This window comes from Moschus berezovskii, chromosome 11 (assembly GCF_049115385.1).
Source record: "Moschus berezovskii isolate FMDL1 chromosome 11, NW_MosBer_1.0, whole genome shotgun sequence".
Classification (NCBI taxonomy): Eukaryota; Metazoa; Chordata; class Mammalia; order Artiodactyla; family Moschidae; genus Moschus; species Moschus berezovskii.
Window position 1 is genome coordinate 2,399,363 of NC_142470.1, and position 12,009 is coordinate 2,411,371.

The 12,009-nt window shown below is 58.6% G+C and overlaps 1 protein-coding gene across 4 annotated transcripts in view; it reads left to right on the forward strand.

The window, feature by feature from the left end:
- Window positions 1-8,634, forward strand: part of VAV2 (vav guanine nucleotide exchange factor 2) — a 175,009-nt gene extending 166,375 nt beyond the window's left edge. For 2 of the 4 annotated variants that reach the window (XM_055401057.2, XM_055401055.2), the window contains 4 exons: window positions 754-841; window positions 1,949-2,072; window positions 3,787-3,944; window positions 6,430-8,634. In XM_055401057.2, coding sequence (XP_055257032.2) covers window positions 754-841; window positions 1,949-2,072; window positions 3,787-3,944; window positions 6,430-6,477 — 418 coding nt within the window. In that variant the 3' untranslated portion in view covers window positions 6,478-8,634. Of the gene's footprint in view, window positions 1-753; window positions 842-1,948; window positions 2,073-2,806; window positions 2,894-3,786; window positions 3,945-6,429 lie in introns of all 4 variants that reach the window. The other 2 variants (XM_088841008.1, XM_055401056.2) reach the window with 2 other exon arrangements.
- The last annotated feature ends 3,375 nt before the right edge of the window (window positions 8,635-12,009 follow it).

A 12,009-nucleotide genomic window follows, 5' to 3' on the forward strand; every position in this document is an offset into this window, starting at 1 on the left:
GCCTCTGTCGTCCTTGGGGACATTGGGGTGTGATTTTCTGTACTCGTGGTGTCTTTGGCTTTGGAGTCAGCTGGCAAGGGGCGGGGTGGTATTTGGAAGGAAAGGGGTATGAGCTCTCCTTTGAGGCTACGTTTGAGTTGAGACCTGGGACACAAGGCAGGGTCCTGAGGGTGGCAGGAGGCTGAGCATTCCCGGCTGAGGGCACAGCCAGTGCTGGGGCCTTGAGGGCCTGTGCTTGGCGCATCTGAGGAAGAGCCCCTCCAGGGGTGAGGGTGTGGAGGAGGAGAGTCTTAGGAGACAGTGGCACAGCTGGGGTGAGTCTGCGCCCCTCAGGCCTCACAGGCTGAGGTCAGACCTCTGACTTGCAAACAGTGCTGTGGAAGTCTCGGGGCGGGGGCGGGGGGAGGTGGGGAGGGGGATGTCCCCAGTGCAGACCACAAGCAGAATCTGGGATGGATGTCTCCATGGGGCTGCGGGGAGGACGGGTTAGGGGCTCTGGGGCCCGAGGCCTTGGCTGACCCGAGAGGAGTTTGGGCCTCAGACAGACCAGGTGGCCTGGTGGATGGATGGGCAGACAGTGGGAGGCAGGCCCAGGCTGGGGCGGGTGGAGAGGGCCGAGGGAGCAGCGAAGAGCGGGAGGTGTGGCCAGAGGGCCGGGGCTTTGCTCCAGCACATGGGCAGTAAGCCCGGAGCCCCGCGGGGCGGGGGCCGCACGGCCGCATGGTGACCACCGCGCCCGTGCACTTGCCGCAGGTTTCACGACGAGGTGAAGCACATCAAGGTGGTGGAGAGGGACAGCTGGGTCCACATCACGGAAGCCAAGAAGTTCGAGAGCCTCCTGGTACGTGGTCCCGGGGGTCCCACCAGCCCTGAAGGCGGGAGGAGGGCCCAGGCATCCCAGCGAGGCCACCCCGGGGAGCAGTGGCCCCCACCGCTGGGCAGGGGCTGCCCTTCTGCGGGGGGGTGGGGAGTGTTCCCAGCGTGAGAAAGATCCGCGAAAGCTGGTCTGTAAGGCGCCTTGGGACAGGTAAGGCAGCTGCCAGGTCAGGACCTCTGTCCCCCAAACCCTGAGGTGGACAGCAGGGTCACCGGCCTCCCACAGCCCATTCACGCCGAGCCTCTGCCAGAGCCAGAAACCAAGGCCCAGGGAGGATGCATCCAGGTCTGCCTGCCGGCCGGACTCAGGCACACAGGGCTTCCGGTGCCTGCCCCCGCCTCACCCAGAACTGTCCCGGCCCAGCCAGAAAGCCACGAATACGTGAACGGTCCTGCTTAAGATGATTTAAAGTTAGGCCCAGTGTTTCTTTGCTCACTCACGCGTGTTGCGTGTGTGGAGACCGTCTAACCAGGGCACGTGGGCTCTGGGACGTCCCACTGTGGCCGCAGAAAAGCACACGGTAAAAGGGAAAGTGCCCCCAGCCCTGACACTCTTGTTTCAGGGGGAGTCCCCCCGCCCAGAGGGGAGCCCAGGGGTGGTTTATGGGCTCCTCTCCCAGACGGTGCCACTGCTCACACGGGACCCGTGAACACTCACCAGGGGGACGGCCTTCTTTTCCGGCCCTGCTGTAGCCACATGGCGCTCAGTCATGTGGATACGCTTTGGATTCTAGAAGCACTTCCCTGCTGTTGGGTGGGTGGGGGTTTCCGAGTTTTTGCTATTGTAGGGTGTTGCAGGGCGCATCTGTGGCTGTCAGTCCTGGCCTTCTTCCCTTGGCTCTTCCTTTAGACAAGTTTGGGAGAGAAATTGCAGGATCAAAAGCCTTTGCCATACTGACCGCGCCCCGCCCCCTGTCTGGGAGCTGGGGTCGGGGGCAGCTTGGAGGAGGGGTAGTTCCCAAGTCGAGGAGCTGACCCCTCTGTGAGAACTTGTGGCCGGGGCAGAGGCAGGGTGGGTGCCCGGGAGGACTGCCTGGAGGTGGAGACAGCAGTGCCTGTGTCCACCCTGCAGGAGCTGGTGGAATATTACCAGTGCCACTCGCTCAAGGAGAGCTTCAAGCAGCTGGACACCACCCTCAAGTACCCGTACAAGGCACGGGAACGCACAGCCGCCAGGGCCTCCAGCCGCTCCCCAGGTAATGCCCCTTCCAGGAAGGCTTCCGGTGGCCATCACTGACCTAGGCCCAAGCCCCTTCCTGATTCCTGCCCCTGGGAGTGGTGGCCCAGGCCCCCTGCTCTTCACCAGCACCCTGCCAAGCCAGGGTGCCCAGGCAGCCCCGTGTGACCAGTCGGGAGTGCCAGCTCTGAATCGCTGCTCCAAACTTTGGTGTCTCTGCCTGGAGGTCAGCGTGTGGAGGGATCAGGGCAGGTCCCTTCTGTCCCCAGATCCATCCCTGTGCCCCAGCTCCCCCCACTCACCATCCCCTCCCAGGTACTTGGCGGCCAGGGAGCCAGAGCTGGGACCCCGACCTGGGGACAGGGCTGCCCGGCACAGACGGGGCCCAGCTGGAGGGAGAGGCAAGGTGGGCCCGGGGCTCAGTCTTAGAGCCACCCTGCTTCGTCCCGCTCCTGGGGCTCGTAGGCTCGCACAGCGCCCCCCGGGCAGAGCAGGCCAGAGAGGAAGCCAGGCCTTTAGTGAGCGCCTCCTGAGCGCAGGCGCGGGGCTGGGCTCTCTGCACATGTCCTTTCCTGCGTCCCCGCTCGAGCCCGCCTGCTGGGAGGAGGTGGCCCGGGACACAGGTGCCGGGGCGGGGGCAAGGGCAGGTGGGCCTCGGGGCTCGGCTGCCCCCGCCCTCCTGGCGCCCTGGGCGGGCCCCGAGCCTGCGGCTGCCCCCAGCACCCACTGTCAGCCTCTCTTGCCTCTTTGCAGCTTCCTGCGCTTCCTACAACTTCTCTTTTCTCAGTCCTCAGGGCCTCGGCCTTGCTTCTCAGGGCTCCTCCGCGCCCTTCTGGTCAGGTACCGCTGCTGCTCAGGGGCGTGGGGGGCCCGGCCTGACCGTGTCCATAGCCGCTGCAGCCGGGGCGGGGCGGGGAAGCTGGACGCTGGCGGGGGTGGGAGGGGGGCTGCTGCGGCTCCTGTGGACACCGTCAGGCTCGGCCCTGCCCTCGCCTTCGAATCGCTCACCCCCTACCCAGCTCATCAGCCACTTTTGCTTCTTGGGAGCTTGGCCTCTGGTAGCAGCAAACGGCCAGTGGCCCCCTTGAGGAAGGTGGGAGCAGCCCCGGGGTGGGCCCCACTTGGCAGTAATGAGGAGGACTTGTGGGACTGGCTGTGGGGGGACAGTCTCGACTGGCCCTGACCGCTCGGCCACGGCTGCCCGAGTCACAGCCCACCCCAGCAGCTGTTTACACAGCCCACCCCCATCGTGTCCATTGCCACCTGTCGATCAGGACTCCTGGGTCCCGGGCCACGCTGGGCCAGCCCAGTTTCCAGTTTGGTTTGGGCTGTGGAACCGGGGACATGAGGGAGGTTGGACATCAGTGCCCTGGAGTCCACTTCCAGGCCCTTTGTCAGGGTGAAGGCTGGGGGCTGGGCAGCGGTCACACTGCGGTCCACTGGTCGTGTGTTGCCCAGACACTGGGCACGTGGGAAGGCCCTCAGGGAGCTGTGATGGCCCCCAGCACAGGTGGGGAAGCTCTGGCTCCAACCCAGTGGAGCTCACATGGCCCACATGCCTGCAGGATCGAGGGGCTCTGGGATTGGAGCCTGGTGTGTCCCTCTGGAGTCTGTGCTTGGCAGCCTCCTCTGTGGGCACAAGCCCGGGCCCCAGGGGAGAGACCCAGCTCAACCTGAGGACCCCCACCCTGGAGGCCCCGACGTCACCGTGTGACGCTGCTCGCCTCCCCCAGCAGTGTTTACACCCCGCGTCATCGGCACGGCCGTGGCCAGGTACAACTTCGCCGCCCGCGACCTGCGGGAGCTCTCGCTGCGGGAAGGTGACGTGGTGAAGATATACAGCCGCATCGGCGGGGACCAGGGCTGGTGGAAGGGCGAGACCAACGGCCGGGTGAGTGGGTCGGCCTGGCCCCCGGCCCCAGGCCCCAGCCCGAGACCCCACCTCACTCTGGGGCTTGGGGAGGTGGGGCTCTGGCTGACACCAAGCACCACCCTGCCCCGACCCTGTGCCCTCTGACCTCGCCCGGAAGACTTAGTGTCCACAGGCTCCGTGGGTCACATTGTGAAGAAGCGACTTCCGGTTCAGATCTGGACCCTGGCCTGTCTGACCCTGTGTCCGTACTCAGTCCTATTCTGGGGTCCACTGTGGCGAAGGCGGAGACGGATGTTGGGTGCAGTCTTCAAGTCACTTGCTTGCGCTCGACCTTCTTTGCAGGCAGGCTGCCTCGGGACTGAGGGCAGAGCCTGAGTGCCCTCGCTGGGCTCCTGCAATTCCTTAAGACTCCATTTACACCTTGGTGACGTGGGAAGGGATGCATAGGATCCCCACCCAGCCTGCAATTCTAAGACCCGTGGCTCCTTATCCCGCTACCCTGTCTGGCCTCCCAGGCTTTGACCGGTTCCATTGGCATTCACTCAACAGGTACCTGAACTCCACAAACCACTGATTAGGGAACGTCCAGCTTTTGGGGGGCTGCAGCTGACCACCGACGTGGCCAGACTTGGCTCCCGTCCCTCACCATTCCATTACCAGGTGGAGGAAACCGGTCTGCCTTCACCTGGCATCTTGTCTGCCCTTGGAGACCCTTGGGTCTGACCCTGTTTCCATCTGACAGCCCTTCAGAACTATGAGGCCGCTGAGTCCTAGGCAGTTGACCTAGAGGGCTGGGACCACTAGCTCTCAAAGTGTCAAGAGGCGCTGGAGCTTCATAAGCACAGCCCTGGGCCTTCACTTGATTACTTGGTTCAGCTGATACCTGCCGAGTTTCTCCACTATAAATGTGCTGTAGTTAATAAGTAATGTGCGGGGTAATACTTTGAAATCAGATAAATAGCCTGTTCCTTATCAAACTTTCACCTACTAGTTTTATCATTCAGTGATTAATTTTGCCCATTCAGTTATTTCTATCATGGTAGAAAATAGTGATTTTCTATCTTTTCCTGTACACTTCTTGGTGGGCATTCTGCTGAAAGAAAAAGCTTCTTCTTTTCTACTTGGTCATTCTCCCCCGACCCCCAGGAATCAGCCATCTGTCCACCAAGACCTGCTTCCTTTCTGTGAGCCATTGTATTGAGTTTATTTTTGCCAAGTGTTTTTACTGGAACTAGAATTCTAGGCTGGCCACTCTTATCTCTGCATTTTGAGGATGGCTTTCCATCGTCCGCAGTCTGCCATCATTTCTGTGTAAAAGTCCGACAACATTCTTACGGTGGTTCCTTTGCTAGAAACGGGGCTCCGTGTGGAAAAAAAATCTTTGTTTTTCATCAGTTTTACCAGAATGTGCCTATGGATTTTTTTTTTTCTGTATTTACTCTGTTTGAGATTTGCGGAGCTTTTTGAATGTGTGGCTTTATGTTCTTTGTCAGTTTTAGAAATGTCTGCGGATGTTGTGTCTGCTCCATTTGCTGCCTCCTCTTTCTGAGGCTCTGCTCACGTGGACGGCAAGTCTTTTTCACCGTGTTGCTGTTCAGTCACTAAGCCGTTTCTGACTCTGCGGCCCCGTGGACTGCAGCACACCAGCCCCCGTGGCCTGTGCAGTTTTATGTTTTCCATCCATTTTCCCTGGTTTTCCATCTCATTACATTTTATTGGCTGATCTTCCAGGGTCATCTTTTCTGTTTCGTCTGTTCTGCTCTTAATTTCAATCATTATGGTTTTCAGTTCTAGGATTTCTGTTTGATTTCTGATTTCAGTTCTCTGGTAAGATTTTCTGCGTTTTCATCAGTTTTCTGAAGCAGACAAGTGGGGGTTACTTATATTTCCTAATGGATGACCCCGATGTCTGGATTCCCTATAGATTTGCTTCTGCTGTCTGCATTTATCTTAGTTTCTGTCACTTGGGCCTGATTAACTGCCAAGCTTGTGCATCAAACACCGCAGAAGCTCTGGATGGATGCTGTTTTCCTCTGGAGAGGATTTAATTTTTTCCTTGTTGCTAGCAGTAGCCGGTGGGCAGGTTGTCTCGAACGGCTCAGGGCTGGTGCATTTCAGGGTCATCCCTAGTCCTGGGCCTTGGCTCCACTAGGTTTTCTGCCTCTTCTCCAGGGCCTGTCTCAGGACAGGCCTGCTTTAGAACACCTTTTAAAGAATACCCCAACTCCATGAGCCTCCACTTACCCTTATCCTTCACACACACTTCCTGATAGCTTTCCTGACTGCTCAATTGGTAAAGAATCCACCTGCAATGCAGGAGACCTGGGTTCAATCCCTGAGTTGGGAAGATCGCCTGGAGAAGGGACAGGCCACCCACTCCAGTATTCTGGCCTGGAGAATTCCATGAACTGTATAATCCTTGGGGTCGCCAAGGGTCGGACACGGCTGAGTGACTTTCACTTTTTTCACACAAACGCTTACATGAGTCTCACATTGTTTTCAGATTGGCTGGTTTCCTTCGACGTATGTAGAAGAGGAGGGCGTCCAGTGACAGCAAGATCACCGACAGGACTCGCGGATTTTCTTGGAAGAGTTGCTCCAGTGATGAAGTCTGTCTCTAGCTCTGCAACTCAGAGGGGAAATGCCCGCCGACCTTCCAGTCTTCAGCAGCCCGTGGGGATGGGGAGGGGGTTCAGAATCCTGCGTGTGATCTGTCCTGCCATCAGTCTGTCCTGGGTACGCTGCTTGTACATAGAGGAAATCTGGGCCAGCCCTGGGTGCCAAGGAGAGGGAGTGCCCATGGGTGCCATCCTGAGCCCGGCTCTGGGTGTCAGCTGAGGCCGGAGCTCACCTTGCCCCTGTCCTGTCAAGATGGCCTTCAGGAGCCTGTGTTTGAAAAGCAGGTGCCATCCAGGGAGGGCTGGGCACTGCGGAGGGGACCTTCCCCTGGCCCCTTCCATTCGGCCTCTGGACCCTCAGCCCTCCTGTATCCCACTGCTCCCAGGGGGAGGCTTCAGGCCTTGAGAGGCAGAAGGGGCCAGAGCAGGCCGCTGTGCCTGGGGACAGAAGGGGCATCGCCAGGGCCTGTGCAGCCCCTCGGGCTCCCCTGCCCCTCTGCACCGGGGGTGTGCAGAGACCCCCAGGGAGGCCCCCCATCTCAGGCGGGAGCCTTAGGATCAGTGAAGCTGCCAACCCTGCTCCCCAGTCAAAGGTACTGTCTTTGCCCGGAGTCCTTGGTGTGTGTCTGTCCTGTCCTGCTGCCAGGTGGAGACATGGTTTATAAACGCTGATGAGGGTGGGAAGCAAACGGAGTTTTCCGCTCGCTCAGCCGCTGCTGCTCACACTCCTCTCCAGAAGGATGCCCCCCGTCCCCCACCACTCCCGAGCAGGCGGGGGCCCACTGTGTCTCTCACATCCCGCCAGGTGGCCACTGAGAGTCTGCCCAGCCTTTGCACAGATGTTGGTTCTAGCCCTTGGCAAGTCTTCCAAGACTCCCGCAGCCCATGAGATGGGGCCTGTGGCCAGCCCTGAATAAGTGCTCTTGGGGGTGGCGCCATCCCCTGGACTCCTCACTCCTCCTGGCCCTTGGCCTCTGGCTGGCTTGGCCCAACCCCATTCTCTCAGCCCGGATGTGGCGTGAGTCCCAGTGATGCTGTCCCCTCCCAGCTCTGTGCCAAAGCTGCTGCTGCAGCCTGGGCTTCATGGGTCCCCCTTTGCCAGGGCTCAGCTGCATAAGGTCGGCTGTTGCCGAGGCTGGACCCTGCTGGGGTGGTTGCTGGTGGTCACACTGCACCCTGGGGTTCCTCAGAGGTCAGCCTCGTAATCTCCAGGCTCGGCTCGCACAGTAGCCTTCTGGCTTGGGGAGGAGGTGGGGAGGGGTCTCAGAGGGCGTGTAGCAAGCAGGAGGCAGAAGGCAGCCAGCAGAGGCTTGGAGAGTAAGGGTGACAGGATTGTATTTGGGGCGGTGGACAGGGGGTGGGGCGGGGAGGAAGAATTTTCCACGGAGAGAGCAGACCCGAAACTTGTCATCAGGGCGCACCCAGCACTTTGCCTGTGGCCTCTGCTTAGCTGGCCCAGCTGCGTGGGAGAGGAGGAGACCAGCTGCCCCTGTCGTGTTTACAGTTGTCAGAAAGGTTTTGGTTTTCGTTGTTGTTAGGGTTTTGTTTTGTTTCGTTGTTTTGTTTGTTTGTTTGTTTGGTTTGGTTTGTTTGCTTTTTAAGAGGGGAAAAAAAAGTTTGTAATTATTTCCTCCAAAGCTCCCGTTATATATGTGTGAATAATAAGGAAGAGATTTTATATCGCAGAAAACAGTGTACATTTGGAGGTCATCATGAAACAAGACATGGCGGTAACGGAGGGCGCTGAGGGAACCCTGCGTGGAGCCTGGTTCTTGCGGCTGTCTGCTTTATTTTTGTTTGTCTGGAGGCTCGTCTCAGTTGGGTTAGTTTTCGCACTGCTGGCAGCAGGACGGGAGAGGACTGGGCACAGGCTGGGATGGGTTTCGGCACGAAATGGACAGCCTCTGGGGGGGCTTCAGAGTGGGACCTGAGATTAGCTGTGAACCCTTAGAAGCCCGATGCATGCAGGTCAGGGGTCTGAGGGTCCTGCAGCTGGCGGTGACCCCAAACAGAACACAGACTGTACATCTGCCAATAGGTTTTTTCAGACCATGGTTTCTACTGCAAATAAACCTGAGTTCTTTTCTGCAGGAGTGGCTGGCCTTTCGTTCTGGGGAGGAGGGCGTGGCTGGATTCCTCTGTCTGTGTCCAGAAGATTCTACCCATCTGGATACTGTCAGCCCAGGGGGGTGGCCTGGGTCAGACGCAGGCCTTGGGGTGACTTGGCCTCAGGCACAGGCTGGGAGTCTGGAGGGATAATGATGCTGGGCCACCAAGCAGGTGTCTCCAGGCTGGCCCAGGTCACAAGTTTCCTGTGCAGCGTCCTGTGGCCCCTCCGGCAGCTCTCAGAGGCAGCCATCTCTTCCTCTGGATGGGAGTCAAGCTCCAGCCCTGCTGCTTGGGCGTGTCCTTCACCTCCTGAGCCTGTTCTTTATATATACATGTTGGAGATTAAAAACAGTTTCTCCAGAGGGTGACTCTGTGGCCTGTGACCAGAGAAAATCAGAATAGTACAGCCTAGACTTGCGTTTCCATTATGGGATGGAGTCTAGAGACTGGTACAGGGTGGCTTGGTGCCCCCACCTCCCCAACGCCAGACTGCTCGCATCTTTAGCATGTACTTCCCTCTTAGTTGCCTCATGGTCCAAGGTGGCTGCTCGAGCTCCTGCCATCAAGGCCTTGAGCAGACACAGAAGCTGACACAGCACTTCCCCTTATCCTGCTCACATGCTTGGGCATGTGGCCACCCCTGGCTGCACTGGAGGCTGCTGATGCAGGTCCTGGGCCGGGTGTACAGCCTAGAGAATGTTGGGTTCTGCTGCTGCAGAGACGTGACCAGACTGGCCCCACCTCAGGGTGGTAAGGGTCACTCGGAGTCTAGAGCACATCGGGCACTCAGCAGGTGTCAGGTTTTATCATAAAGCAAGGAGGGAGCGCAGATGTTTGAGGTGACACGGCTGGAGAGAGTGGGCGGTTGCCCCTGTCTCTGGTCTCCAGGACCTGGCTCAGGCTGGCACCCTGGCCGTCTGATGGGGCCAGCCCCTCTCTGAGAATCTCTCAGGTCTTGAGCATCCCTTGGACTGCAAGGAGGTCCAACCAGTCCATCCTAAAGGAGACCAGTCCTGGGTGTTCATCGGAAGGACTGATGCTGAAGCTGAAACTCCAGTATTTTGGCCACCTCATGTGAAGAGTTGACTCATTGAAAAAGACCCTGATGCTGGGAGGGATTGGGTGCGGGAGGAGACGGGGACGACAGAGGATGAGATGGCTGGATGGCATCACTGTGTCTTGATGGACATGAGTTTGAACTCCGAGAGTGGGTGATGGACAGGGAGGCCTGGCGTGCTGTGATTCATGGGGTCACAAAGAGTCACACACGAGTGAGCGACTGAACTGAACTAAACTGAGTCCCCCAAGAGGCCCAGTGGTTCCCACACTGTCTCCCGACTGCAGCCTCTAATTCCGAGTGCTCACATCCACACATGGTAAAGGAACGGCCTGGATGCTCACTGACCAGCCTCTGGGCCAGCACTCACTTGCCCCGAGCAGGGGCCGAGCAAGATTGGAGAGTCCTGGAGAAAGCTCCTGGCTGCCTGAGGGCAGCTGTGGGTGAGCCTGGGGCACTGGGGGCTGAGGGGTCTTGGGGAGAGCACCAACAGCATCTGCCAAGGGGTCCTGACCGGAAAAGGGTGGGAAGCCCCCGCCCTGCTGGAGGGGCTGCGTGTGGACAGAGTGGAGGCCAGCAAGGAGCAGGGCCTGCCTGCCCGAGGTCACCCCAGCAGCAGCCAGGAGCGGTGCACTTCCAGTCGTAGAGGGCGGGCCACCCGTGGTTACCCTGACGACCACGGGCTCCCCTCGGGCAGGGCTGCTGTGGAGCCCACAGTTGGGGAAACACCTGCTGAGCGAAAGATGGAAACAGCCCATTTCTGAGGCGAGGTGGCAGCCCGCCACCCCTGTTCCCCCACCCCCAGCACAGGAGCCCACAGAAGACAGATTGGGAGGCTAAGCTTGAAAGAAGGGGCCCATTCCAGAAAGGAGTCCGGAGCAGAGAGGCCGCTGGGAGCCAGCGCCAGGGCGGCCTCTCGGGTCTCAGGCCGCCTGGGGTTGGGACCTGGGCTTCTAACACACATGACATCAGCCACAGGTCCTCACAGACCAGGAGCCGGAGGTGGACCCCAGCATAAAGTCAAGGTCTCAGATAATTCCCCCGTCATGAAAAGGAAACTAACGCGCGTGGATCCAAACAAGATCGCAGCCCAGGACAAATATTTTCATGTGCTTTTTAAACTTTCCGGAAATAAAAGGATGCATGAACTCAGAATGGTTAACCCTGGGCTTCAAAGATAAAAAACCCCTGGGTAGCAGGCTGAAGGTGAAGTGTCTGACGGGGACAGCAGCTTGGGTTTGCCTTAGACCTCAGCCGGTCACCATGCCCAGGGCTTCATGCTTGCCAAGTCTTCCAGGCATAAGGCAGCAAGCAGACTATTTCCAACCCTCCACACACCTCAAGGACTGTCCTGAGTGGGAACACTGCCTGGACCGATATCCAGGGGCCAAGCCGGTGCCCGATGAGTGGGAAAGTTCACCCCAGGATTGGGGGTGGGGAGTATGTTGAACCCCTATCTGCAGGAACACATCAGACAAAGGGAAGATTTGGTTATAGAACCTAATACAGTGATTGTCAACCCCGTCACCAGAAATAACGCGTGTCAAAACGGTTTCAGCAAAGAGAGCTGGGAAGAGACAAAGGCGGTGGGAGGCAGCAGAGGTACACTGGTCTCTTTTCCAGGTAAAGTCAAGCTCTATGTTGAAACCTGAAGGGAGTACAGGCGTAAGCGTGTTCAACAGCATGGAGATGAGCTCTCCGAAAGCACAGATGGTGGACGAGACTGGACAGGCTGAGGAAGGGAAAGCTGCACAGCCCCGGCTCGCGGGAGAGGCGGTGGGTCCTGCCTGAGAAGAGGCTCAGTGTCGTTTCCGGAGCTGTGTCGGCGGGAGGTTTTCTGTTGCTGCCACAAGTTACCGTCAACATGGTGACTCGGAACACACGCGCTGTCTTCCAGCTCTGTGGGTTGTCGAAGCCCCCACAGATCTCCCTGGGCTGACAGCAAGGTGCCGCCGGGCGTGTTCTTTTCTGGAGGTTCTAGGGGAGAGTCCGTCTCCTTGCCTTCCCAGCTTCTAGACGCTGTCTGCATTCCCGGTACCACAGCCCCCTCCCCCTCCATCTTAAAACCAGCACAGTTGCCTCTCCAGCCCTTCTGTAGTCACATCTCTCTGTCCCCTTCTGACCACAGCTGGGGAGGATTCTACACTGTTAAGGACACATGTGATCAGATGGTCCCACCCACATAGTCCAGGAAAACCTCCCCCTCTCAGGGTCCTCCACTTTCATCACACTGGCAAAGTCTCTTTTGTCTTGAGAGGCCACATGGTCACAGGTGCCAGAGGTTAGGGCGTGGACATCT